At 56.9% G+C, this 26,558-nt stretch overlaps 1 protein-coding gene across 1 annotated transcript in view; it reads left to right on the plus strand.

Moving 5' to 3' along the window:
• The window catches only part of AACS (acetoacetyl-CoA synthetase), a 53,665-nt gene that overhangs the window by 25,238 nt on the left and 1,869 nt on the right, over positions 1–26,558 (plus strand). Inside the window, exons 9-17 of the mRNA XM_032310387.1 lie at positions 4,967–5,047; positions 8,593–8,717; positions 13,794–13,858; positions 14,003–14,125; positions 16,790–16,903; positions 18,563–18,688; positions 23,264–23,333; positions 23,768–23,832; positions 24,671–24,870. Of these exons, the coding sequence (XP_032166278.1) occupies positions 4,967–5,047; positions 8,593–8,717; positions 13,794–13,858; positions 14,003–14,125; positions 16,790–16,903; positions 18,563–18,688; positions 23,264–23,333; positions 23,768–23,832; positions 24,671–24,861 (960 nt within the window). The 3' untranslated portion in view covers positions 24,862–24,870. The remainder of the gene's footprint in view (positions 1–4,966; positions 5,048–8,592; positions 8,718–13,793; positions 13,859–14,002; positions 14,126–16,789; positions 16,904–18,562; positions 18,689–23,263; positions 23,334–23,767; positions 23,833–24,670; positions 24,871–26,558) is intronic.

A 26,558-nucleotide genomic window follows, 5' to 3' on the forward strand; every position in this document is an offset into this window, starting at 1 on the left:
GGACCCCGTAGGTGCTTGTGAATGTGGGGGGTGGGGGGGTGCCTGCCGGCCTTGCACAAAGAAGGTAGTGGCGCCGGGAGAGTAGCAGCCGTGAGCACCTCGAGGATTAGGAGAGGTGCCGTGTTGTTGCACGAGGTTGTCGTGTTAGAGGCGTGGATGTGTGTGCGCTCTATGGCGTGGTCAGACAGAGCTATGCGTGGGCTGGGATCAAAACCCTGGAGAGCCTCCGGGTCATGGTATAAAGTGCCGGAAGCTGAGAGAAGCTCTCGGGCCACAGTTGTTGGCTCTGGCCGCTGTCACTGAGCACCCCAGGCCGCGGTATAGACAGCCACGTGCCTCTCACGGTTACTGGGCTGGAAGTCTGAGGCTGGGGAGGCCAGGGTTGGGGTCCGCTGAGGGCTCGCGCCTTGGCTTGTGGACGGCCGCCTTCTCCCCGTGCCCTGACCTCGTCTTCCCTCCATGCGCACGCTCGGGCTCGCGCGTTTTGTCGCAATTCCCTCTTCCCGTAAGGACATCAGTCAGATTAGATTAGGACCCCCCTTCTGGGCTCCTTGACTTTGTCCCCTCTTTTAACGAGGCCACATTCCGAGGTCCTGGGCCTCAGGCTCAGCGTACAACTTCAGGGACCCCCAGTTCAGCCCACAGCGCGCACTCCTTGTTTCCCTGCGTATTTCATCAGGAGGCCGGCTTTACAGAGGCCCCTGAAATAATGCTTCGCTACTAAGCCTGAGATTCTGTCCCTGTCAATCAGTGAAGTGAACCTTTTATGCTTGAAACAGCCGTGAGCCTTTAGGGAAGCTGCAGAAAGAACTCGGTGGGCTCACGGTGCAGCTGCTGGACTCTGCCAGCCTCCGTGCGCTCGGCATCTGCTCCTAGTGCTTTCTGAAAGCTGCTTCCTATGTGGCCGCTGTCTCTGTGTGCTCGCACACACACACAGACACACAGACACAGACACACACAGACATAGACACATACAGACAGAGACATAGATACACCGACACACGTACAGACACATACAGACACACACGGATACACAGAGGACACACAGGCACACATGGACACAGACATACTGACACAGGCGCACAGGCACACACATAGACATACACAGGCACACATACAGTTACACACACAGGTGCACACACAGATGTACACATGGACACAGATGCACAGACACATACATATGGACACACAGGCACACACACACACAAAGACACACCCACACATGGACACACAGAGATTACCCCCCGCACACACACACACACACACACACTTTTGCTTTTTGCCGCCCCCCACCCCGAGCCTGAGTTGCAGAGTCCAGCCGTTCACCCTGAGTCCTTGAGCACGCGTCTCCCAACCTCAAGCACGCTCCCACACAGAGCCCTCGTCGGGTCGCTGTGTTCAGGAAAGCGGGCATCCGTGGATGCTGTCATGTGACGTGCGGCCCTGTCCGCGTGCTCCGCTCCCCCTGGGTCCTGTGCTCCGGAGCGGCCCTCAGCCTGCCTTCCCCTGTCAGGACACCTGCATCTCCGGGGTGCAGCTGCTGGTCTTGCCACGGCAGGTGCTTCCCACTGCTTAGGTCTGGGCGCCACCTCCTGGAAGCCGTGATGTGTCTTTCTCCATACGTCATTCAGGAGGCGCTGCTGCGTCCTCGGCATCTAACCAGGTCACTCTTCCGAGGTACCATTCCTGGTGCATTTGGTACTTTTGGCCGCCTCCTGTCTGTCTACACCGCTCCTGGCCTTGACTGGGAAGCTTCTTTCTGACTCAAGCACAGTCCCCGCCTGGAGCTCCGACGTCTCCTGGGCTGGCCTCGGGAGCCAACCCCCTTCCCGGGTTCTGCGCCCCCGGCACTCCTTCCAAATGTCCGGGGCTTCTGGCCTGGCGGCTCTGCAGCTCTCTCCAGACCCGCTTTCCCACTTCCCCCTCAGGTAGCATAGCCTGGAGGAGGAAACCCGCAGGCCTGGGTCACACCTGGTCATAGCCTTCTCTCCTGCTCAGAAGAAGGGGATTATCCGAGAGGAGAAAGCTCTTCCCAGACTCCCTTCTGGCTATTGCTGGAGTTGATGGTGGCATTGAAAATCAAATATGTTTCTCTTGCTCTAGTTGAGTTAGCTTTTACAGATGTTCCCTCTGCCTAGAAGCAGTCTGAATCCCTTCCATATAAAGGGGACATTTACATTTGAATCATTTTAAAGCCTTACACAGCTTTTCCCAGAGCACTTCCATCAGAATAGGGGGAGGAGTGAGCCCGGTTCCCTTATTACCTGGCTCTGGATCCCAGGTGACACAGAGCTGCTAGACACGCCAGGAGCCGGTGGGTGACTTCTCGGGAGGCCACAGGGCAGGAGGGAGGGGGCTGTCGGGGGCGAAGCCTTTACTTCTGCTAGTAACACTGGCCAGGACCGAGGCGAGTTGCCCTTTTGCAACTGAGTTGCAAGTGAGTTGACCCTTTTGCAGGAGTGAGTTGACCTTGTTCAAACCACCCTATTTTATGAAATCACGTTGGGTATGTTCAGAGTCCAAGATGTCATTGCTCTGGTGGCTGGAATCACATTTTCCGCAGAGAGGGGAGCTCTGGTCCGCCTGGTCACAGGCCTGTTAACGAACTATAGAGAGGAGCGTCTTTAGAAACGCTGTAGACAAGGGTGGGGTATGTGTGGCAAAACAACAGACATTTCAGGAAAAAACTGAAATGTCTAACCACACTTTTATTTTTAGTGCTTTTTGCAGAGCGAATGTCACTTTTTTAGGCAAGGAACATAAAAATGTATTAGATATAATGTGGCTTGCTCATAAAATCATCATGCCTGGTATATTTGGGAGTATAGAAAAGTCAGGAAAAATCATATTTATTCTGTCTTCCCTGGGCTCTTGCCTCTCCAGAGACGTGACTAAGCATCTTGCCTGTTCTGTTCAAGAGCTCCCTCGACAGGAACCTTGGAGAAGGCGGGACGGAGGGCCACAGCCAGGGGACGGTGGGCCGGCCCCGGGCTTTACTGGGGCTGCTGTTCCTCGTTTGCAGGCTTGTGTTTTCCGAGTCGACAAGAGGTCTCAGGTCTCAGAATGCAGCTTCCCTTTTCTTTCTGTGAAATTAAATTCCTCCTTTTGCTTGAGATGCACAAAGTCACATTGCTCATACTTCCTTCCCCTCAGACTCAGCCATAAATACTTAAAAATTAAGAGCAAAACTACTGCTGTGAATTACGGTTCATTCAGAGACTCTTGAGAGAGAAGCCAAGCCTGGCTTGTTTTGTGCGCCTGATAGGAGGAGGAGAAGCACAGGCGAACAGATGCAGGGTTATAAATAGGCCAGGCTCAAAGCAGACCGCACCGAGGAAGAAACAGGTCTAAGCTGAAGGACGGTTTTAAGTAAGAATCCGGGAGGGGGCTTTGCCGCGGGCTCCTGTCGTCACGGAGCCCCTGGCCCTGTCGGTGGATGTGGCGTGTGGATGTGGCGTGTGGATGTTTCATGTTCACTCAAGTAGTTCCTGAAGTGATTGTCCCCAAGCAGGTGCCCCTGTCCACCCGCACTCCGAGGCAGAGTGCTGTGTTGTGTGACTTTGCACCAAAGGGTCTGACCCGCTCAGGCAGGGGAGCTGTTCCCGACCCCTCTGATGCATGCTCCATAAAACCACCAGAGACCTGGCGTCTGCATGTGGCCTTGGGGACCTTCAGAAAGGTCCTGCTACCCCCCGAAGCCTCTGTCTGCCTGGCCCCCAAGTGGCTGTGGTCCCTGCTGCTCCTCACGGGCCTGGTGGTGGCCTCTGTCCTGGACGTGCTCTGGAGTAGGAGCTCTGGCTCTTGAGTGGGAGACTTCGTTGGGTAGGGTTGTTTCCACTGAGCTTTCAAAGGAATCCTCTGCCTTTCAAGCCTTGCTGGCTTGTTTTCATTTCTCTTGGGTACAAAGAGAATCGGTTATAAAGGCTGCTTGTGATATGTGGGTCCTTGCTTCAGCCCTGATAGGCCCTAAACAAGGGGACCTGTTGCCACCAGCCAGGTGCTCCCATCTGTGGAAGTGTGGCGGCCAGCCCTGTGCAGGGGCCTGTGAGGGGCAGTGCCTCGTGTAGCCTCGGGATCCTGCATGAGATCCACGCACAGATGGGAGCACCAAGGCCAGGGGATGCTAAGTGGCTGGCGTGGGGCCCATTGCTGTGCCCTCCACACAGTGCTTGGAGGTGGGGTGCACCCTCCCTGCTGGGAGCTGCAGACAGGACAAGTTCGGCAGGAGGGGTGTGGGCGGTGAAGTATTACAGAGCTGAAAATAAAACACGAGGGCGCTCTCAGGGCCGGATAGAGAGCTCCGAGGTGTGGTGTGCGGGAAAAGCAAAGTGCAGGCCACGTGTGCAGGTAGAGAAGCCAGCATAAATAAATCCACGCTGAGAGGCCAGGAGTTTACGTGGAAACACACAGGAGGTGGGTGCACGGCGGCTGGAGAATTGGGGGCAGGCAGGGGCCTCGTCACGCTGTCCGCTCTGGAGCACTGGGTGTGTGCGCACCTGCTGTAGAGAAACAGTGGATGGTGCTGGGGGTTGGGGTCTAACCGGACGTTTGGGCTGAAAGCAGGATATCGTGCTGCAAGGCTTGCAGAGCCTGTGGAGGCGTGGCGGCCGCGTCTCCCCGGGCTGTCCCGTCCCTGCGCTGCAGGGTCCGCGTGCTGTGCTCCCGTCCTCCTGCCCCGGCCTTGACTTTGCCTTCTTGCTCCCCTCTGCCTGGGGTTAGGGTCCCACACTGTTCCAGATGTCCGTGGTAGCTGGAGCTCAAGGCTGGCTGGAGCCGGTCGGAGGCCGCTTCCCGGGTGCTCGTGGACACTCGGGTCAGGGCGCAGGGCACCCCGGGAGTCCTGCTCATCCACTCCAGCATGCTCGGTAGTTGGCTTCCTCCAGGGAAGGAAAGGGAGGCTGACTTCTCCCCCGGGGCTTTGCGTCTGGGCCGTGTTTGCTCACACTGCTCTCCTGCCTCTCCCCAGGGCACCCTTATCCAGCACCTGAAGGAGCATGTCCTTCACGGCAACATGGGCAGCGGCGACATCTTGTTGTATTACACCACGGTAAGCGGGCTTCGGGGGGTGCCGGGAGCCAGGAGACTGAGCTTTGGTCCCTTCAGGGCCTGTGCGACTCGGTCAGGGGTTTGGTGGGGGGTCATTCTCTCGCATTAGCCGGGTGGGCCCGACGGGAGCACACGGGTCCTTGGATAAGGAAGGCAGGGGGGTCAGCGTCGGAGACGGAGATAGGGTGAGGGTCAGAGTGCGGCGGGGTCACGAGCCAGAGGATGTGAGTGACTTTTTGAAGTTGGGAAAGACTAGGAGCTTCTGGAAGGAGCGCAGTCCTGCCGACACCTTGATTATGGACTTCTACCTCCAGAACGCTCACGCAATGAATTTGTGGTGTTTTAGGCCACTAAGTTTGTGGCAGTTTGTTGGACTGGAAATAGGAAATGTATACAGATGGCGCTCCCAATTACTGTGACAGCCGGGGGTCCCCGTGTGGAGGCCAGGTTGGTTCTGAGCCTATCCTGGGGACCAGGGCTGCTCCCCATTACAGGACCGGCCTGGGGGGCCCCTGTCCCTGCCATGGACGTGGGCATGCGGCTTCGGCTGCCCTCACACCAAGTCCGTGCCTGGGAGACCGCCCCCTGCCCAGACTTAATTGTGTTTCTTTTAGAGAGAGAGCGAGCGAGGAAGAGCATGCGAATGGGGAGGGGCAGAGGGAGGGACAAACAGACTCCCCACTGAGCAGAGAGCCTGCTGTGGGGCTCGATCCTACAACCCTGAGATCGCGACCTGAGCTGAAATCAAGCGTTGGAAGCTCAGCTTACAACATCTCCCGGCCACCCTCCTCACAGAAGGAGTTCTGTTCTGCCCCGAAGCCTTGCGGGGCTACCTGGTGGCTGAGCCCAGGTACCCGGCTGGTCTGCCCAACCACCTGCCTGCTCCCTGAGGGGTTTCACTAGAATCCTGGGAAGACTGCGGCTTTCACTGAGCAAGGAGTGGGGCCCAGGAGCCAAGGGCAAGGAGACAGTACAGCGTAAGCCAGTGTTGTCTGGGTCAGACGTCCCTGGGACGTGGGGGGGATGGGGGCCTGCCTCTAGCACATTCTCCTGGTTTCGTGTGCGATACGCATCATTGAACCAAAGTTCAGGTTCGAGCAGCTGGGGACATTCCGGTCCTTGTGAGCTCTGTGTGATGAACACTTCAGACAAGTTATCCTAAGAGACGAAAACTTGAAGTTGGCTTTTTCCAACTGCAAACATTAAGAGGTTTCAGAGTGAGTTAGCTCTGTTCCTTTGATGACAATTTCGTGCTGAGTTTTTTTGTTTTTGTTTGTTTTTTAAAGATTTTATTTATTTATTCAACAGACAGAGATCACAAGTAGGCAGAGAGGCAGCCAGAGAGAGAGAGGGGAGGAAGCAGACTCCCCGCTGAGCAGAGTCTGATGTGGGGCTCGTTCCCAGAACCCTGAGATCATGACCTGAGCCGAAGGCAGAGGCTTAACCCACTGAACCACCCAGGCGCCCTCCGTGCTGAGCTTTTAAGGAAGTGGAGTGTTGGAGGTGCGCTCCTGGCCCGTGAGGTTGATGGCCAGGGTCCTGGCTGTGCCCTTGGGGACGGAGCCTGGGACTCCACCCACTCCCGGGAGAGGGAGTCCGAGGGCACCCCGGGTGTGTGGCTGTGCGCGGGCTGCCTCATTGCTCGGCGTGTCTAGCTGCAAATCAAGGGCTCGGGCCCAGTGATTGGGGTCTCCCTCAGCTGCAGGGATGTAATCCGGATCCTCCTGCCCTCCCCACAGGCAGGCCAGTGGTGCTGGGCACTGCCAGGCTCTGGGGTCCTTTTCACATGGGAAGCCCATCAGCACTGATGGAGCGTCTTTTGAGTTGTGGGGAGACCTGGCAGGTGCGCCGATGTCAAACTCAGCTGCCTCCCTGGGACTCGCGGTTTAAAACGCCAGGGTTTTACATGGAGGGCAAGTACGTCATAAGAGCTCAGATCTGGAGTGGTTGTCCCAGAGGCATTTCACTTTTCCCGAAGCATCCTGCCCAGGAGAGATTGGCAGGTAGCTTTTTTCGTGGGGCATGCTGGTGGCCACAGCCGTGGCTGGCAGTGGCTGCTGGGATCCCCGTGGCCCGAGCCAGGCCTACGCTGTGTCTCTTACTGACTGACTTTAACAGCTTCCTTGGATAGTGAGTTGGCCGGGCCACTGTGCTACTCAGGCTGGCCCCCACTGGTTTCTGTTGTTTAGAATAATTCCTTAGTGGGGCGCCTGGGTGGCTCAGTGTTAAAGCCTCTGTCTTCGGCTCAGGTCATGGTCTCAGGGTCCTGGGATCGAGCGCCGCATCGGGCTCTCTGCTCAGCGGGGAGCCTACTTTTCCCTCTCTCTGCCTGCCTCTCTGCCTACTTGTGATCTCTCTCTGTCAAAATAAACAAATAAAATCTTAAAAAAAAAAAAAAAAAAGAATTCCTTAGTGAAAAACTCAACTGGGGATATTAAAACCTTGTTAAAAGGAAGCTCAACAAACTTGAGATTTGGGGTGCCCCCAGTGCTGGTGTCATTGAGGGGAAGGACAGGCCGCTTCTCAGGGGCCTGCTGGGTTCTTGAGCCTGTCCCCCAGGCCGTCGGTGGCCTGCTCGCTGAGGCTCTATGCTTGTTGTCTCTTAAGTGCCCTCGTCTGGGGGTTCTCAGCCAGGCTGTACCGGAGGGCCGCTTGGGGTACCTTCCATGGCCCCCGGTCCCCACTGTGGGATCTGCGCACAGGCACAGGAGAGGAGGGCGGGTCTCCTGGCCTCCCCGGCGGAGACTCCTGCTGGAGCTTTCCTCTGGCTCCTGGCTCCCTCGCTGTGTTGGTTCAGCTCTGGAAACGCCCACAAGTTCCCCTGCATGGATGGGCATGCAGTGGCCAGTTCTTTCTGCCCTAAAATTTTTCTTAAATAACAACAACAAAGGAGGCTTTACCTTTGTACGGGAAACATTTCACATGGCACACGTGTGTGTGTGGTGAGCTGTCAGTGTCCTCCCGGGGCAGGGGCACCCGTGTGGGTCTTGCTCACACATGTGGTCTACGTGTTCCCCGTGGCCCGTGGCCCATGTGGAGGCCTGCCCAGGGCTCCGGCTGTGGGTGTGGGTACGCTGCAGCCTCCATGCTGGCTTGTTGGACACAGAAGCTCGTCTCAGAGACTGGTCCCCGTCACTGCGGGCCGCATTCCTGTGGATGGCCGCGGTGGGCTGACTCCTGAAAGCTTGCCACGTGCTGTTCCAAATGTCTGATGTGGCCTCACAGGTTTGGCTTGTGGTGTTCCACAGCACGTGTGCATGTGTGGGACCCCTTCTGTGGCGGCGGGACCACATCTCCTGGCTCTCTGGTTCCCGTTGTCCCCAGCGAGGCTGTGGGAAACACCCTTTGACCTGTCTTAGCGTGCGTGTGTGTGTGGGTCCGTACGAGGCAATCTAGGCGTGGAGCTGCTGGGGCAAGCGTCGTGCATCGGGGTGGGGGGTCCTTGCAGACCGCTGGCTCGGTGTCGGGACGTGGGACGCTGAGGGGCAGAGGTGAGGCACCTGGTCCGGCGCTCGGTTGACACCGTGTTCCTTCTGTCTGTCCCAGGTCGGCTGGATGATGTGGAACTGGATGGTGTCGGCTCTTGCCACAGGGGCGGCTGTGGTCTTGTACGACGGCTCCCCACTGGTGCCCACACCCAACGTGCTCTGGGACCTGGTTGACAGGATAGGGTAGGTGCCAGGATACCATGCTCGCCACGGAGCCACACTGCCATTGACTGCCGTAGCACTGGTGCCGTCTTGGGAGTGCTTGGCCTCTCGGTGGGCACGGAGGGCGCGGGAGGGCACGGGAGGGTGAGGTTGCCAAGGAGGGTAGGAAGGGGCAGGTAGCCCTGACGGGGACCGACCAAGGAGATCGGGGCCACCCCCAGGGCCAGGAGTGAGTTTGAAACTTCGGGGAATCAGGAGAGGGAATGTGATCTTGTGTCTGTAACTCTGGAACCTAAGAGCTTCTGGAAGAGCCCAGGAGAAAGGGAGCCAGGGCCAGCGAGGGTTCTGCCTCATGCTGGGCTCCCCCAGCTCCAGGGTGGGGTGGGGGTAAAACAGGCTGTTCGGGGATGGTATGGATATGCCTGTGAAGGGCAGGGGCAGAGCCCCTGGGGCATTCCCAGGGTCTGGGCTTCCCACTGCTTGCCTTCCAAGACCCATGGCAAGAGGACAGTCCTGCCTTTGTCAACTGTCCCCTGGAATCTCCTTGGACCCGGCACAAGGTTGCTCCAAAATGCTCCTATAGATGCTGCAGGAGGGCCTCTGTGCCTCCCGGCCATCCTGCTGATGGTAGTTTCTCGGTCGGTGACAAGCTGGGATCCTGGGGAGCAGGGGCCGAGCGTGGGGAAGGAGGCTAGGCGTCCCTCTGCCGGTTCCCCTCCTTGTCATCACTGGGGACAGTGTCGGGACCATTCTGGGAATGCTCTCTCTGTGGACGAATTCATCAGAACCAGTGGAAGCATCTGCCCCCTGGCGGCCCGTGGTCACCATTGGCCTAATGATCGTGGCTCCGGGAGCACCAGCACAGAAGCCGCAGAGCTCTGGGAGCCTGGAAGCCCCCGTGCTCTGAAACACGCGCCTCACTCTCAGTTTGAGTCTGTTCATGGTGGGGAGACAGAAGGAGCCACTAATGTTTTTAAATTCATGGTCATTAATATTTCAAATATAACTTTGCGCGGCCTGGGTAATATTTAAATTCTGACATTTGGCTCATAATATTGGCAAGGAAGGTTATTTCCTAATGAGACTGTTTCCAGCAAAAGGTTAATCGAATCCCTGGGAACTTAGATGACTTTAAGAGCTTTACCCTTAATACCCGGGAGCTGGGCTCCAGGTGGGGATGCTTTCTGGGGTGTGTGTGTGTGTGTGTGTGTGTGTGTGGTGCATGTAACAGGAACATGGATAGATAGTGTGCATTATTGGGTCCCAATGCTAATGAATTTAAAGGATGAAGGGCCCCAGGACAACCCAGCTGTGTGTGTGTGTGTGTGTGTGTGTGTGTGTGAGTGTGTGTGCGCGCGCACGCATACATTTGTGTATGTGTTTGCATGTGACACAGGTGTGCAGAGTGTGCATGTGTGGGCAAGAGTATATGTGTCTGCCTGTGTGGGTGAGTGTGTGCAGAGGTGTGTGTGAGTACATCAAAGTGTGTATGTGAATACGTGTGAACAAGGTGTGGTTGTGGGTGCATGTGGCGATGGGTGCATGAGTGTGTGTGAATGAGCGTGTATGTGTGTGTCTGAGCAGTCACAGGTGTGTGATCTGGGCTGATGTAGTAGGCATGTCCTAGGCATCTGCCTTCCAGCAGCCCTGCTGGCTCACGCCCCAGATGCTGCCTGGGACGTGGCCTTGGCCATCGGAGGGCCCCTCTGGACCTGGCCAGGAGCGTCCCTGCTCCGTTCCTGGAGGTTGGTGCAGGTCTGCATTCGGGTGGGAGCCGGGGGTGGGGTGCTTGGGAGGACTGTGGGCCTTGAACCCCTGCTCTGACTGCCAATGGCCATGGAGGGGAGCAGGTCAGATGTGGGGGGAGACCTTCATCTGATCTTCACTTGTGCGCGCCCCCCCACTGAAAATTAAAACCAAGTTACATAAGGTCACATAAAATCCTACGTGTCGGTGGCAGGAGGAGCGGCTCTCCCAAGCTGGGCAGCAGGGTCCTTGTGGGCCATTTTAGAGCTCCTGGGTTTTTTAAATAACCTGGGCTAATGTACGAATGAAATCTTGGATGACTTTAATGTGTTGGCCCAGAGACTTACTAACATGTCTGATAACAGAATATTTATTTTGTAGACGCAAAGTTCTTTTCTTTTCTTTTTTTTTTTAAAGATTTTATTTATTTTTTTTTATTTATTTTTTTTTTTTTTAAAGATTTTATTTATTTATTTGACTGAGAGAGATCACAGGTAGGAAGAGAGGCAGGCAGAGAGAGAGAGGAGGAAGCAGGCTCCCTGCTGAGCAGAGAGCCCGATGCGGGACTCGATCCCAGGACCCTGAGATCATGACCTGAGCCGAAGGCAGCGGCTCAACCCACTGAGCCACCCAGGCTTTATTTGGGAGAGAAAGAAACCACGAGAGAGGACACGAGTGGGGAGGAGGAAGCAGGCTCCTCACTGAGCTGGGAGCCCGATGGGGGGCTCCATCCCAAGACCCTGGGATCATGGCCTGACCCGAAGGCAGACACCCAACAGACTGAGCTACCCAGAACCCAATGAGGTTCTTTTAAAAGATGAATTTTCTTTGTCATTTGGGGTGTTTTTCTGGGCTCCGGGAGTCTGGTTTGGGGAACATTTGGGTTAGAGTTGGGGCCAGAGCTCTGGGGTCTTTTGTCCAGGCTTTGTTTATACCCAGGCCAGCCATCTGAGTTCCCCCGTGTCACCTGTCTCTGGGTGGGAGAGACCCCAGGGGCACACTGGCCGGCTCACGTGGCAGAGTGGACTTGCTGGACAACTGTCCGCCAGGGTCACGTCCACACCCCGTGTGCTCCGTGCCACGTGCCCTGCCGGGCTCTGAGGCGTGCATAGCAGTGCAGTGGTGGAGGTGACTTGTCCCTGCCCTTGTGGGGCTGCACGCGAATGGGAGAAGGAGGAGAGAGAAAGAAGTGCTGTTGGTGCCCTGAGGTCCGGGATTCCCCCTGAGGCTAAGGGCTCGGGGGCCTAAACCTCAGGCCTGGGGAGGGGACGCAAAACACACTCCAGGCAGAGGGATGGTGAGTGCCCGGGCCCTAAGTTGGGGCTGGGATAGGTGTGCGAGGGGAGGAGACCCCTGTGCTGTGAAAGTGAAGAGTGGATGTGGGGCCGGCTGGGGGCTGGGGGTGGAGGCTGGTCCCTCGGGGACCCTCGGGCCGACTTGGACGGTGGGGGCTTTTCTGCACGAAACGCGACACCCCTGAAACGTTTGGAGCAACACAGCCCGGGTTCGTGTTTGTGAAGGCAAAGTCTTGCTCCTGAGTGGAGAATGCATTGTGGGGGGCGTGGGACGAGGGCAGTGGGAGGCTGGTGGGTCTTAGGCAGATGGAGTTACCCAGGCACCGGGTGGGCGGCCTCGGAGGGGCTGTCTATGAGCCGCCTGTGGGGCATGGCGGGCGGCTCCTGTCCAGCTGGGAAGCCGCCTGGTGCTTTGTGCAGATCCCCGGCCGTTATCCCTAAAAATACACAGCGCTGAGCACCCACACCAAGCTCCCGTGCTTTGTGGGCTCAGTGTGGTTTTACGCGGCTCCTGCAAGCCCTGGAGTCGGGTGGGGAGACCTTCCCGTTCTTTTTTTTTTTTTTTTTTGACAGAGAGAGAGAGAGAGAGAGATCACAAGTAGGCAGAGAGGCAGGCAGAGAGAGAGGAGGAAGCAGGCTCCCCACTGAGCAGAGAGCCTGATGCGGGACTCGATCCCAGGACCCTGGGATCATGACCTGAGCTGAAGGCAGAGGCTTTAACCCACTGAGCCACCCAGGTCCCCCGACCTTCCCGTTCTTGAGACGTGCTGGCCTGTGACGCAGGTCTAGTGCCTGGTTGGAGTCTCCGTGCATTGCCAAGGTCAGGGTTCACAGGGATATGGGAAGAACCACAGAGAGCCGCTGATTTCGGTGGGGGGGGGCCACGGGGATGAGCAGCAAGGGGCATGTCGCTTTGGTGTGGCTGGGGTCGGAGATCCTGGCGCCGCGGGTGGCCATTGCTCCGCCATCAGAGGCTGCAGGCGTGCCTGGTCTTCTGTGAAAATGTAGCCATTCCTGAAGGGTGACACCTTAGTGCTCAGAGGTGGTCTTGAGTTTGGGAATCATCCTGCCCGAGTTAATGCAGTAACCACGGGGGACGTGGGAGGGTTGTGTACACGGCCCCCCACAGCCTCCCCTCCTGAAGCAGCCACCTCTAGGGCACAGCAACCCGGGAGGTGCCTGAGGTCTAGGTTCGGGGCTTCCTGGCGGCCAGGTGGTGGTGGTGAAGAGCCGGGCTGGGAGGGACAAAGGACAGCAGGCTCGAGGGCTCCTCCCAGCCCAGCTGCCCTGGTGCTGGACAGCATGTGGCTGTCTCCCACCCAGGGGTGGGGGGATAAGGTTTTGGCTGCCCAGAGGGATGCCAAGGGACTTTGATGTCTTCAGCCTTCTTTGGGCCTGAGAGGGAGGGCACCATTTAGTTACGAAGCTGGTCTGTTGGTCCAGGGCCACCTGGCTGCTGGAGCCATCAGGAGCGCTTGCCCCTGGAAACGCAGCGACTTCTCCACGTGGCATTGTTCTCTGAGTGCGGACATGGAGCAAAGGACCGTAGACTCTGAACATTCGGAACGAGAGGAGCTGCATCATTTAAGAAGTCATTTAAGTCACTTAAGAACCGGGGTGGGTCCCGAACGCCCAGCACGGGCCCTGCTCCCACAGAAGGTCCCACCGCCCTCTGCACCTCGGCGGAAGGGGCTCATGTGGGACTGGGACTTGAGGGGTCTCGGTTTTCTGGCCTCCTTTGGTCCCCAAAGGGCAAACACCCTGCAGTCGGGAGGAGTGTGGGCTGGTGGACGAGTCGCTCTCTGTCACACAGAGCCGTGTGCTCAGGGGGCCGGGCTCCAAGCGTGTTGGGAGTCAGTGCGCCGGCCTGTCCCTGCTGAACCCACAGTCAACACAGGTGTTTACTGAACACTAGGTATTAATTCAGCCCAGAAGAATATGTGTCTTGGATTTTGCAAACTTGCCAGAAGCGAGTCACTAATTTTAAAAAGCTCTGGAGCATGGAATGTGCAAGAGCCTTGAGAGTTTCTGTTTTCTTTCCCTCCTGTGCCCTTAGCATCACCATCCTCGGAACGGGTGCCAAGTGGCTGGCCGTCCTTGAAGAGAAACAGTTGAAGCCAGGTCAGTGGCTGGCTCAGGACGCCTGGCCTCCTCCCCCCCCGCCAGCCAAGGAGCCCAGAGCCGCCCTCTTACCTGTTTCCTGCACGCGAGCCAGAACAGGGGTGTCGGGTCTCGTTTTAATCTCTCTGTGGTTCTTCCCCCTAGTGGAAACCCACAGTCTCCAGACGCTTCACACGATCCTGTCCACTGGCTCCCCTCTGAAGGCCGAGAGCTATGACTACGTCTACAAGTGCATTAAGAGCAGCGTCCTCCTGGGCTCCATCTCTGGTAGGGCTTGCGCCGTGGGGGGTCCGGGAGGAAGCAGGGGAGGTGGGGCACGACCAGGCTGGCCCCCCATGAGCGTGCATGGCCTTGGACCCGACAGGTCCGCTGCCTTGAATTTGTCCCGGGTAAACAGCAGGGCACACATCTGTGCACGTTTGGTTCTTCTTGTTCATGATAGTTAAGTTCTAGGAAGTTGCTGAGTTAGTGACTACGGAACCATTGGGGAAGGGACACACACACACACGTATCTCACATCAATTATGATCTTATATTCTGGAAACAACCCGTTTCTGGTAGATTCTGTTGTCTTTATCTTATGGAAGAGAAAACGAGGTTTAGGAGTGTTAACAGACTTGTCAGAGCAGCCCCCCAACGGGTGCAGTGCAGCTGGGTCCTGAGCCAGAGCCCCTGGCACCCCTTCCCCCACCAGTGCTCTCTCCTGGTCTTCTCTGTCGCGAGAGCCGAAGCCAGAGCAGGGCACTGCCTTGTGGCCCTGTGGCTGCGGACGTGCGTGTGGGGCGTCTTGAGATTTCCACTGCTTGGCTCGTGTTCTCCGATGACCTTGAGAGCACCCTGAGTGTTGCTTCTGAGGTCATCAGTGTCAGTGAGCAGGAGCATTTGCAAATACAGAATCTGTAAGTAATAAGGATTGGCCAGGTGTGAGAACAATTGTTGCAATGTCGTTTATGCTCGTTAAAAGCCAGAAGTTACCTATGTGCTGGGTAGAAGGGAATTCATTGAATAATGTATGGTGCATCCTGAATTTTTGCAGCTGTTAGGAGGGATATGGTGAATATTCTTATGTAGATGGAAACGTATTCATTGATACTGAAAGAGGGTTGTGATACGTTGAGCGAGAGAAGCAGATTGCAGAGATATGTGTGGTCATTTTTGTAGATCGACAGAAGGAATATGTGGTGGGGTGTGTACACCCGTGTGTGTGTGTGTGTGCGCGCGCGTGCGCATGGGTGTTGGGATTTCAAGTGACTTTTTTTTCTCTTCACTTTTTCCTAACGTGAAGTTGTATGAAGACAACTTGTGCATGTTGCAGAATCTTCAGAATCCAAAAACGAAACAGAGTGGTGTCCACCCCGAGTGGCTTCCTCCTGCCCCCACAGAAGCCTGTGTTCGTTTCCCCTCGGGTGTCCCTATGGAGGTGGGAGAGTGTGTCTGGATGGGCTGAGACTCATTTAACTTAGGATTCACGCTGGTCCGTATTTCCCCCTTAACAGCGTGACTTGTGGTTAATTCTATCTTAGCTCATCAAAATCTTGAGAGGAATTTAATTTATATTTCTGAAAGCATATCTTTATTTGTTTTAAAAAATTATTTATTCATTTGATAGAGAGAGTCACAGCGAGAGAGGGAACACAAGCAGGGGGAGTGGGAGAGGGAGAAGCAGGCTCCTCGCTGAGCAGGGAGCCCGATGCGGGGCTCGATCCCAGGACCCTGGGATCATGACCTGAGCCAGAGGCAGAGGCTCAACAACTGAGCCACCCAGGTGCCCCCGAGAACACGTCTTTAAAAGCTACTGTGTGATTTGCTTGAAGCCCGAAGCTGCCGTGACAGGCCTCTGCTTTCCTGCGGGAGCCATGGCCTTAGGCTGGGGGACTTGAGCTGTTTAGGCGAGCAGGGCAGGCAAGGGTCCGGCCAGCATCTGCAAGTGGCCTTGTGACATCCCTTCTCCCTCTGGGCCTCAGTTTGCCTGCCTTAAAAGGGACGGATTGTACAGTGTGACTCCAGGGGCCTGTCCTAGCAACTGCTGCCCACTGAGTGGGTGGCTTGGGCCACTTATCTAGCGGGGTCACTCTCCTCGTGACTGGTGACATGTATAAATGTTTGCCGCCTGTGTGTCACTCTGTGAATGCCATGAAGTCTTGGAACATAGCAGCTCTCCTTTCCTGACACAAAACACTCTTCGAGATGCTCTGGGGGAAAGGCAGGAGGCGGGTGTATGCGGTGCCCGACATGTGTTAGATGATCGTGTGTGGGGAGGGTCTCCAGCCAGGTGGCAGGGAGGCTCACATCCACTCCTCGGCCTCCCGGAGGACATTACCTGCCCAGAGCGCTGCAGTGCAGAAGCTTTGGGAGGTGGGCTGCTGGCTGATCCAGTGCTCTTGGACCTCGGCGTGTTTCAGCCCCTCAGCCCGGGCTGCGCCGCAGGCGTCCCAAGGTCACCCAAGAGCATCCCAGGCCTTCCTGGCACCCCAGCGTGCTTCCTGCCCGATGCGTTCTGTCTTCCGTGAGACCCGGCCTGCACGGACCCCTGGGGTGTGGCTCCTCCGGCCACCGCAGAGGGCCTCCGTATGTGACGCATCTGCCCACGCGGTGCTGGTGAGGTTGGGCTCATGGGTGAAGCCTTCATGTCCCGTGAGCCCAAGTCTCGAATTTCACTGTGACCATAAGAGGTCATTCGTTTTGTCTGTCGTCCAGCAGGAAGACTTGGTCAAAACATAAATCATCCGGACACAGGCGTTTTGCTGAGATTTCTAAATCGCCTCGCTCATTTCTCCCTGCAAAGAAGCGCTAACCATCCGTGCATCTGTATCTACGGGAGAAAGAGTAGAGATACCTCTGGGGTCTTCCTCCCTTGGTGTTCACCAGTCAAAAACAAAGCTGTTCATCTGAGTCTTCTGAATTCTGCCTCTCCTTTCCCTTTGTTTGCAGGGGGCACCGACATCATCTCCTGCTTCATGGGCCAGAATTTTTCTGTTCCTGTCTACAGAGGGGAGATCCAGGCCCGGAACCTGGGCATGGCCGTGGAAGCCTGGAACGAAGAAGGTGACGGCTCCGCTCACCGCCTTTCTTTCTGTTTCTGGGCGTGGCCGGTAGCTCGGGAGCTCTCGGGTGTGTAACCTCCCCGAGAGGGGGGGCCCAGCTCACGTGCAGACTGGGGTCCTAGCTGCCCACTGGGCTCCTTGTCCCCCGTCCCCTTCGGCCTTCCTGCCTGAGAAGTCAGTGTCGGGCTGGAGCACAGCGGGAAGCAGTGTGTTCAGGAGCGGCAGGAGGGCTCTTGCTCCCCCGGCATCCAAAGCCCGGAGAGGCTGCTCAGGCAGCCCCACTGCCCTGCTCCTGTGACCCCCTGACCTTGACACGGACCCAGTGAGGGAGCCGGGGTGTGGGCCTCTGACGGTGTCAGGATGAGCTTTTGCTCTATAGCCTGTTGGTGGCCGTTGATAAATGAGCAAATCCTGTTTGTGTCTCTAGCATCAAACAGGGCCTAGCCTGGCGTGTGCTGTGTGCACTGTGCAAATTCGCCCTGCAGCCACCATTATTTTAGCCTGACAGAGTGCATGGGGAGTCTGGGTGAGGAAGAGAGAGAGACATCGGCCGTGGTGGGCCCGTCAGGTTAGGGGCTGGAAGCCTGGAGAGCACAGGAAGGATTTCTCCCTCTCCAGTTCATGGGAAATATTGCCAGAGACCTTTCTGAAAATCGGTTCTTACTTTCAGAAGAGGACTTTTCCTGGTGCTCGCAGAGCTTCTCGGCCCCATATGTCTATTTTCTTCCCCACCGTCTGAACCATTTCTTTTGGTCCTGGTCACTGCTGCATTCTGTGGCCTGGTTGGGGGAGGTGCTCCTGGCAGAGAGAAACTGACGGCCATCTCTGCAGCTCCCAGCTGTCTGTCTGTCGTCTCTCTGGGGGGTTCGGTGGGATGGGAGGAGCTAGGTGAGGGGGGAGGAAATGGGGAACCCCAGGAGCCCCCGTGGGCGCACGTGGAATGGTGACTTCTCAGTGCCAGTCCCGCACTGCCACAGTGTGGGAGGTGCTGGGTAAAGGGACCCGCTCCCTGGGAGGGTTGCTGTGCTGCCCTCTCCTCGGCCTCCACAGCCTCTGCTGTGCCCGGGGCCGGAGACCAGGCGCCCTGCGGGAGCAGGTGGGACTCGGCGCGACTCAGTTAGCCTGCAGGTTGGGAGTAATGAAGAGAGGTAGGGACTGCGTGGTGCAGGAATTCTACTCCTGGGAGAAGCACTGGCGCATACGAGCGAGGAGAGGCGTGCGAGTGTTTGTCGCCGCGTGTTCGCAGTAGGGAACAGAGTCGGGAACATACAGAGCTCGTCCTCCAGAGGACTAAATGGCCGCGCTCGCACGTGGACAGTTACAAGCAGTGAAAACGAGTGGGCTGGCGCGGCGTATAGTGGACGAGTGAGGCGCCCCAAGCCCACACTGAGAGCCGAGCGGGGTGCGGGGTGCGGGGCGCACACAGCATGAGACCGTGGGCACAGTTTGGAGACACGCGGGATGACTTGGCTGTTCGGAGCCGTGTCTCGATGGCGTGAACGTAATAATACACGTGTGGGGAAAATCAGTTCCCTTTAGAAGAGAGGTTTGGGGGGGCGTGGGTCCGGAGGGAAGGTCGCTGGGGTCGGGGATGGGGAGCGTGTGCGCCAGGGTACGTGCTGCTGCGTGTGCTCAGGGTAGTCTCTCCTTCCCGGAGCAGGACAGGCAGTGTGGGGGGAGAGCGGCGAGCTGGTGTGCACCAAGCCGACCCCCTGCCAGCCCACGCACTTCTGGAACGACGAGAACGGGAGCAAGTACAGGAAGGCCTATTTCTCCAGGTTCCCAGGTGGGTCCGGGGGCGGGGGCTGCGGAGGGGGCCGCCCACACTCCCTCTGGGCTGGGCCTTCCGTCTGGCTCTGCCCGCACCCCACCCCCACCCCCCACGCCGTGAAGCTGCTCACGGCTCCTTCCACCAGGGGGCGGGGATGCATGGGGATCGGGATCTTGTCCCTTCCGCTTGGAGCCATCCTGTGAAACTGGGTCTGGTTAGCTTCTATTTCCTTACAGTTTGTTGATTTGAGAGAGAAAGGGAGCACGTGAGCAGTGGGGTAGGGAGGGGCAGAGGGAGGAGGGGAGAGACTCTCAAGCAGACCCTTGCTGAGTGCAGAGGACCTGAGCGGAAACCAAGAGTCAGATGCTGAACAGGCTGAGCCCTGGTGGGGTTGCTTTCTGCTTAGCTGGCCTCTGTGTGCAGAGCCCCTGGGCTGCAGGTGCGGCTGCCGGGGGCCGGCATGAGCCCCAGTACGAGCCCCGGTTTGCCTGTGGGAGGGCTGTGGGCTGCACGCTTACCAGGACCGCCGGTTCAGATGGAAGCGGCGTGTTCAGGAGGAATCTGGCTTGGGCCTCCTCCTCTCCGCTGGGCACCCACCCTCGCCCAGTCCTCATGGAGGTCTTGGAGGAGGAGCACGTTGGGGGTGGGATGCTCGGCAGCCCGCTTGTCACTCTCACACAGACCGACACCCTCGCGTTTCATCTTCCGAGTGGCGCCTTGCCCCGGAGCAGGGAAGTGTTTTATTTCAAGCTCTGACTCCCGTCTCCATCTGTCCTTCGTTCATAAGCAGCCTCGAGTTATCGCAGCTGTCTGATTCACAGTTTAGTAAGCCCTCTGTCCCAGAGCGGTGTTCTCCAAGTGCGTGCTTGCTTCCGTCTCCAGAAAGATACTTTGGTTTTGCGGTAACGGCTCATGGAGGATCAGAGAAGGGCAGGTGGCCGGCAGGAGCAGAACTCGCCGTGGACCCCTCCCGTCTCTCTCCCCCTGACCTTGCGTGTTTACACGTCCCATGTGAAAAGCACTGTATCTGGCATTGCAACCCCATGCGGGTGTTGGAGGAGCGCCCCAGATGTGGCATAGCCTCCTGGGTACCTGCCACGCGTGAGCCCCGCCTTGGATCCCGCCGGCGTGCAGCTGTCCAGACGGAGTGAAAAGCATAGAGGGAGCTAATGTAGAGAGAAACGTTCCTCAGGTGACCCTGAAGGACAGGGCAGGACCTCCTGTCGTAGGAAGAGAGGCCAAAAGGAGTAGAACCTCAGTGGGAGAATCCGTCTTAAAAATCCATCTCTGTCTCCTGCAGTACGGCTCACTGGCTTTGGAAGCTGTGTTTCCTATAACTTATCGTATATACAGTCAACATGATAAATGTCTCTCAGGATTGATTTCAGAGCCTTTCCTTCCCCTCTCTCCCTCCATTCCTTCCTTCTTTTTCTGAACTTCCCTCTTGGAGAAAACGAGTATTGTGACCTGTTTTATTGCCATTTCCATTTTTGCCTTGGCTGCCAGGAAGCTCAGAGCAAAAATCATTGCTTGTTTGCAGCAGTCCTCTTACCCCCAGGGCAGGGTTTCTGATTCTCTTGAAAGAATCTCATTATGTAATCGGGTTTATAAGTAGTTTCTCAGATACTTTCTGGGAGTAGGTGGGAGATGTGTGAACCAGTGCGGGAAGAGGAAGGAAAGAGGAAGGCAGGTAAGATAATGGAACTCTGAAGCCCTTGGTCGTGGACCGGAGGAGCACAGGTGGAACCTGACTGTCCATGTTGTCCTGGGAGATTCTGACACTGTATTGGAATTAGTGTTGAGGGAAACAGCTGGAGGCCAAGGTTGTCGTGCCTGGAGCAGCGAGCAAACTCACAGACATAGTGAGGCCAGGTGAAACCGTGAGCAGGCGGTGATATCCAAGACATTAGTAAGCGAAAAGAAGAAGTTCAGCACAGAGGGAGCAGTATCTCTTTGTGTAAACCTTTAAAAGGAAATATGTGTGTGCAAGTGTGTGAATAAATCCACAACAAAGGGTTATCTGTGTGGGGGAATTATGAGCTGTTTTGCTTTTCTTTATATCTTATCATTTTTAAAAACCTAGTAAAAATCTATTTATTTATTTATTTTTTTTTAAAAGATTTTATTTATTTATTTGACAGAGAGAGATCACAAGTAGGCAGAGAGGCAGGCAGAGAGAGAGGAAGGGAAGCAGGCCCCCTGCTGAGCAGAGAGCCCGATGTGGGACTCGATCCCAGGACCCTGAGATCATGACCTGAGCCAAAGGCAGAGGCTTAACCCACTGAGCCACCCAGGCGCCCAAAACCTAGTAAAAATTTAAAGAGACTTTAAAAGTGGACTGAAGAAAGACTTAGACTGTTCTGATTCTACAAAGCAGTGATTTCAGCTCCCGAGTTTCCTGGCAGCCAAGACAAAAAGGGAAATAAAATGGGTATGGGTGAGTGTAGGGGACACATTTCCACTCGGGAGCCAAGCACATCCATCAACTGTTGGGAATTTGAACTTGGACACGGAGACAGCCAGAGGTTCCCCCAGCCCGCATCAGCAGAAGAGCTCAAAGCGGAAGGAGACACCGAGTCATAACTCACGGAGCCCTGGGTCCTCCCATAAGAGAAGCGTGTGCGTGGGTGTGCAGTTTATTCACGATGGTGCGTTTGCAGACGCGGACAGTCGTGCTGTTGTTCTTCTATACAAAGACACGTGCTTACCTAGATTTCCTGCACGAGGAAAGCAAGAGCAAGGCCGGGTCTCTCCCTTTGCGCTGCGTGCGGTCGCTGAAACAGGGTGGAAGGAGTCAGTGCTCTGCTGGCCCCGGGCGCGGGAACCCGCAGGCAAGCCTGCATTCCTGCGCCGTGACAACCTGGCAGCAGAGCCACCAGCCCCGTGAGAATCCTTCCTCCCGACTTCACGTTGTACGAGGCGGCAGTGCTGCATTTTATTTTCACAAATGACAATTCCTTCAGGGTGCCTTTGCGCCTTGCGTTTGGTCTTCATTTCCGGGGTCTCGCATTCATGATCAAACTCCTGGGAAAGCCGGCTCTGCACGGCCCAGACTCTGTGTCGGTCGGGCGCCCGGTCCCCAGATGAGAAAGGACCCGTGGAGGGGGCGGCCCTGCAGCTGCGTCCGCAGCCCTGTCCCCTGGGACGGCGTCTGGAAGCCCGGCGTTCGGAGCAGCTGTCGGATATGCTTCTGCAGAAACTGGAGTATCTCTCGCAGTCTCTGGGAATGATCTTTTTCCTGTTTGGTACCCGAGTCTTTCACGAGTCCTGTCAGGAGGAAGGGGTTTTTCTCTCTTCAGCTTGGGGATGGAGGGGAGAGGGACCCGGAGGCTACAGTTCTCTTTTGTATCAGAAAAAAGGAGCCCGGAGTCCCTCCATTCCCTAACTGCCTCCCAGGGACCACACTCCCTGCAGACGGACAGACGTCCTGGCCTTCAGCTGGGTCTGCCACCTGGGCGGGAGCCTCCGTCGCTGCTCGTGCGGTCTGGTCGTGACTGTGAACGAGCCAGGGAATAAGCGCAATGTCTCGTCACGGTGGCCCTCCCGGGCAGGTGCAGGCGGATGGGGTTCGCGCCTCCAGGCAGGAAGCGTCTCCAGCATTGCGGGGGAGGAGGTCTCTCTGTGAAGGCCCCAAAGCTGGTTTTATTTGATATTTTCCCCTTTCTGGGCTGCAGGGACTCGAGCCCCTTTCAGGAGGCCGGGCTGCCCCTGGGGAAGTGACCTTCCGGGTGGCCGCAGAGCTGGCGGGATGAGCTCCTGGTCGTTTCACACCCGTGTTTGGCCTCCGATTGTGCGGCTGGTCAAGGTCACTGCCTTTGGCGGCAGGAGGAAGCTTCTGGCCGCTTTAATTGCTCCCTTGACAATTCCGTTGAGGCATGACTTCTCTTTCCTGCTCCTGGAGGATGTGGCTGAGGCTGGGGCTATTAGCTTTGCTGTGTCCGGATGAGGGCCTCCCTGGGAATGCCACCAGCCCAGGCCTCGACTGTCTGCCGGGCCACACGGGGTTGGCACAGGTGATCAGTCACCTCTGATCCCTGCCCCTCCACCCCGTTCCTCTGCCTTCCGTGTCGCCCGCGGGTTTACCAGCTAGGTAGCTCTGTGCAAATGGCTCGTGCCTTACCTCGGGCCTCTGTTAGGAGCCTCCTCTGGTCGTGCTGCTTCTGTCCCGTTCCAGGGGTGGGCCCGAGCCCCTCCAGACCTGCCCCCTCAGCTCTCCCAGACCACCCTGACTTCCTAAAGTGGCTTCAGTCAGGCCTGCTTCCAAAGCTCCCACTGACCATTCCCCGCCGCCCCCTCGCACCCTCACTGCCAGGGCTGGTCCCCACCCTGTGAATTCCTTAGGCCCTGTGGGTGCCCGAAGGAGTGACGTTCTCTTGCGTGCTGGTGCGTGTCAGAACTGGGCGCCCAGGTGCCCCTGCTAGATGCTGTGCTCCTGGGGGGCAGGGATGGGCTAATCCACTTTTACCCCGGCCCCAGCCCCGTTCCGTACCTGCTTGATGAACCTCCTGTTGCTGTCATGCCTGCCGTGGGCGTCTGTCCAGGCAGGACCCCTTCTCCTTGGGGTGACTGAGCCTCTCTGCTTCCCTGCAGGTGTCTGGGCGCACGGTGACTTCTGCAGAATCAACCCCAAAACGGGGGGCATCAGCATGCTGGGCCGGAGGTGAGGGGTCTTCGGACGGCTTCTCTTCCCAGGAGCCCCCTTTGCCAAAGCATCCAAGCAGGGACAGGGGGCATCCTGTGTCGGCTCTCTGAGGGCCGGGTCTGGGCCTGATCCACATTCCTGGGCCCCAGCATGGGGTAGCGGGTCTGTGGCAAAGGTGTGTCCGTCCTTGGTAGCAACAGCCCTTCCAGAACACCTGTACAGGTGGGAAGGGGCAGGGAGGTGACAGGTGTTTCCACACAAAGGGGACTCCCTTGTTGTCTGGCTTGGAGTTTAGAGAGGGAGGGGACCGGGAGGGATAAGGAAGCAAGGGGACGGAGCCTTCATGCCGCGGCCAGTGTTGCCGTGTGGAAAGGGGGTGATGCTCCCCACGTCCCTGGGTGACGTGCCTCACTCAGGAACGCTGTGTGTTCATGACCTTGTCTCTTCACCAGCAGATGGCACACTCAACCCCAACGGAGTGCGATTTGGCAGCTCCTCGGAAATCATATAACAATTGGTAAGTGTTTCACTTCTCCTGAATTATTCTCCGGGTCATCCATGGAAGGAAGGAGGGTGGGTCCTAGCGGGGAGCCCCAGAGCCCGCTTTCCAGAGAGCCTGCCTTGTGGCGCTAACTCCGGCCTGTTTGCCCGGTGGTGAGAATGGACATTTGTGAACGTGTCCTTCTTTCCAGAACATACCTTGTCCACACTGCTCATGGCTTGCAAAGCCTCAGAGGCCCATTCCTGTTCCGTTACATTTTATCTTCACAGTGAGCAACCTTGGCTTGCTTAAATTATGTCCTCTCCGTATGGGTGAAGGAGAAGCACAGAGAGGTTGGATTGCTGAGGCCCCACAGCGCCATTCAGGACGCCATTTAAAGATGGTGGGCCTTGCAGCCGCACAGTAGAGTCAACCGTGGGCCGTCAAAGTGCTCCCGCAGGTTCCGAAGTCAGCCTCCCTGGGAGGGTGTCGTCCTACTGAGGTCACACCAAGATTGTTGGAGCCAGGCCGGAGTCCTGCTCCCCCTGCCTTGAGCCTTTGTCCCTCCTTGCAGCGGGGGTCCCCACCACAGGCACTTGCTTCCTATTTATCTTTAAATCGGCGTGTAGTGGAGCCAGGAGGCCTGTGTTTGGCTTCCTATAAACACGTTGACCACTGCAGTTCAAGCCACAGCTCTTGACTCCCCGCCGGAGACGGGGCGCTCTCCTGCGAGCTCCCCTGGAGGGTCTCTATCCCGGGAGGGTGGGGAGAGGCGGCCGTGCCCATCAGGCCCGGGGGGCTGGCCTCCCCTGCCCTGCTGGCTGGCCGCGGCGGGCGCTGTGAGCGCGTGTTCCCTTCCCCTGTTGTCTCCCAGTGGAGGCCTTCGGGAGGTGGCAGACAGCCTCTGCGTCCCCAGTACAAAAGCACGGGGAGGAGAGGGTCCTTCTCTTCCTGAAGATGGCTTCTGGCCACTCGTTCGGGCCGAGCTGGTGGAAAAGCATCTGTAACGCCATCCGCGTCGGCCTGTCTGCACGGCATGTGCCCAGCCTCATCCTGGAGACCTAGGGCATCCCGGTAGGTCCTGCCTCCCGGCCGTGGGACCCAGAGCGCCGGCATCTCCCCGAGAGGCCGTGCACGCGGGGACTCATCTAGGAGCTTGTTCTGCTTATATAATAAGTTTGTCTCTGTTGCCTGGCACTCCCCCCCAACATCTCTCTCTTTCTCTCCTTTTTTTTTTTTAAACCCTTCCTGAATTGCATTTAAAGTAACTTCTGCTAAAATACCTGTGTTCGGAGGCCAGGCGGCCCGGTCCTGCACATACAGCCAGCTTTCCCCCAGTGTGGTGCTGCTGTGTTCTTGAAATTATTAATGAGAAAATTAATTTTAACTTTTTAAAGAGCCGCTGGGGTGCCGTTGCTCTTGCCTTTTAATTTTAAGTTTCGCCCGTGGAAAGAAGAGTCGAAGCTATTTAGAGGCGCATCCCCAGAAAGCTGCCTCCCCTTCCACTCTGTTTAGGTTCTGAGTGGGGGAGGAGGGGCGCCCAGACTGGATCTCAGCCTCAGCTGGGACTGCTGACACGCGGACGGCAGCCGAGAGGGGAGGCTGCCGTGTGCACATGCACGCGTGTGTGCACAGACGAGCCAGGCTGTACAGAAGCCGGCGGATCGTGATTCTCTGATGGGGAGGTGGGGCAGAGCATGACCGGGCCCCTGCGGGAGCACAGCTCTGATGCTGTCCTGAGCAGGGCCCAGACTTCTGTACACACGCTTCTTTTAAATATTGATTATGCACGGGAAGGGTCCCAAACTTGGGACTAGGCTCTCTCGAGTCTGTGACACTTACTGCCTTCTGATGAGGGCCTAAGGCTTTCCTTTGGGGAACCAGTTCTGTCTGCTTCTGGAACATTCTGGAGTATGAGAGTTTGATTTTCCCCTTGGCTTTCTTTTGTTGAAACGGGACATCTGTCCTTTGTTACGGGAAGGGTTATTCCCCAACTGTCTGTGGTCATGAGGTTAGTGACACGGTTTATTTGAGAGATACAGGAAATGGTGGCCCGTCTTTCTGTCCTCAGCGTGGCTATCAGGTCGCTATCAGCTCCCACCCTCCGCAGGCGCTGTCTCTTCTGTCTGGTTGGGCTGGGAAGTCACTTTGAGGGTTCCCTAAGATTTTTTGAGGCCCTTGTGTTTCCAGAGCCTCCTGATCTGACTGATGGATTGGGTAGGCCCTGTGTGTCACGTGCTGGGGTGAGGGTGACCCGGCCAAGAAGACTGGGGGGCACTTGGGGCATTGTGAGGCTGGCAGGCCCCAGGCAGGCACGACCGCCCCAACTGGTCACATCTTTTCCCCACTCACAGTTGAGACGCCTGTCCCATACCGACGGGAGGCAGCATGGTGTGTGCGCCCCAGGGAGGTCCGAGCCATAGCCCCAGGGGTGGGGGGGGTCCTCTGCCTCCCACCACCCTCTTCACAGGGGGAGGCGGTAGTGGGATTGCATCTGAATCACGGCCTTCTTTCTTTTGTCAACCAGTGGAAGATATAAATTATTAGCTCCCCTGAGCCATTCTTGGGGCTTTTGTGCAAAGCTTCCAAGCCCATACAGCATGTGAGACTCTCGCGTTCCTGGCCGAGAGGGGCTGACACCCCAGTGACAGGCAGTCCCTGGGAAGCTAGCGCTTAGGTCCTTAATTAGTTCACACGTCGCCTGAGTTTCTCAAATAAATGAATTTTAATTACATCTCAGGTTGAAAAAAAAAAAATCATGC

The sequence above is a fragment of the Mustela erminea genome, chromosome 13 (genome assembly GCF_009829155.1).
Source record: "Mustela erminea isolate mMusErm1 chromosome 13, mMusErm1.Pri, whole genome shotgun sequence".
NCBI lineage: Eukaryota > Metazoa > Chordata > Mammalia > Carnivora > Mustelidae > Mustela > Mustela erminea.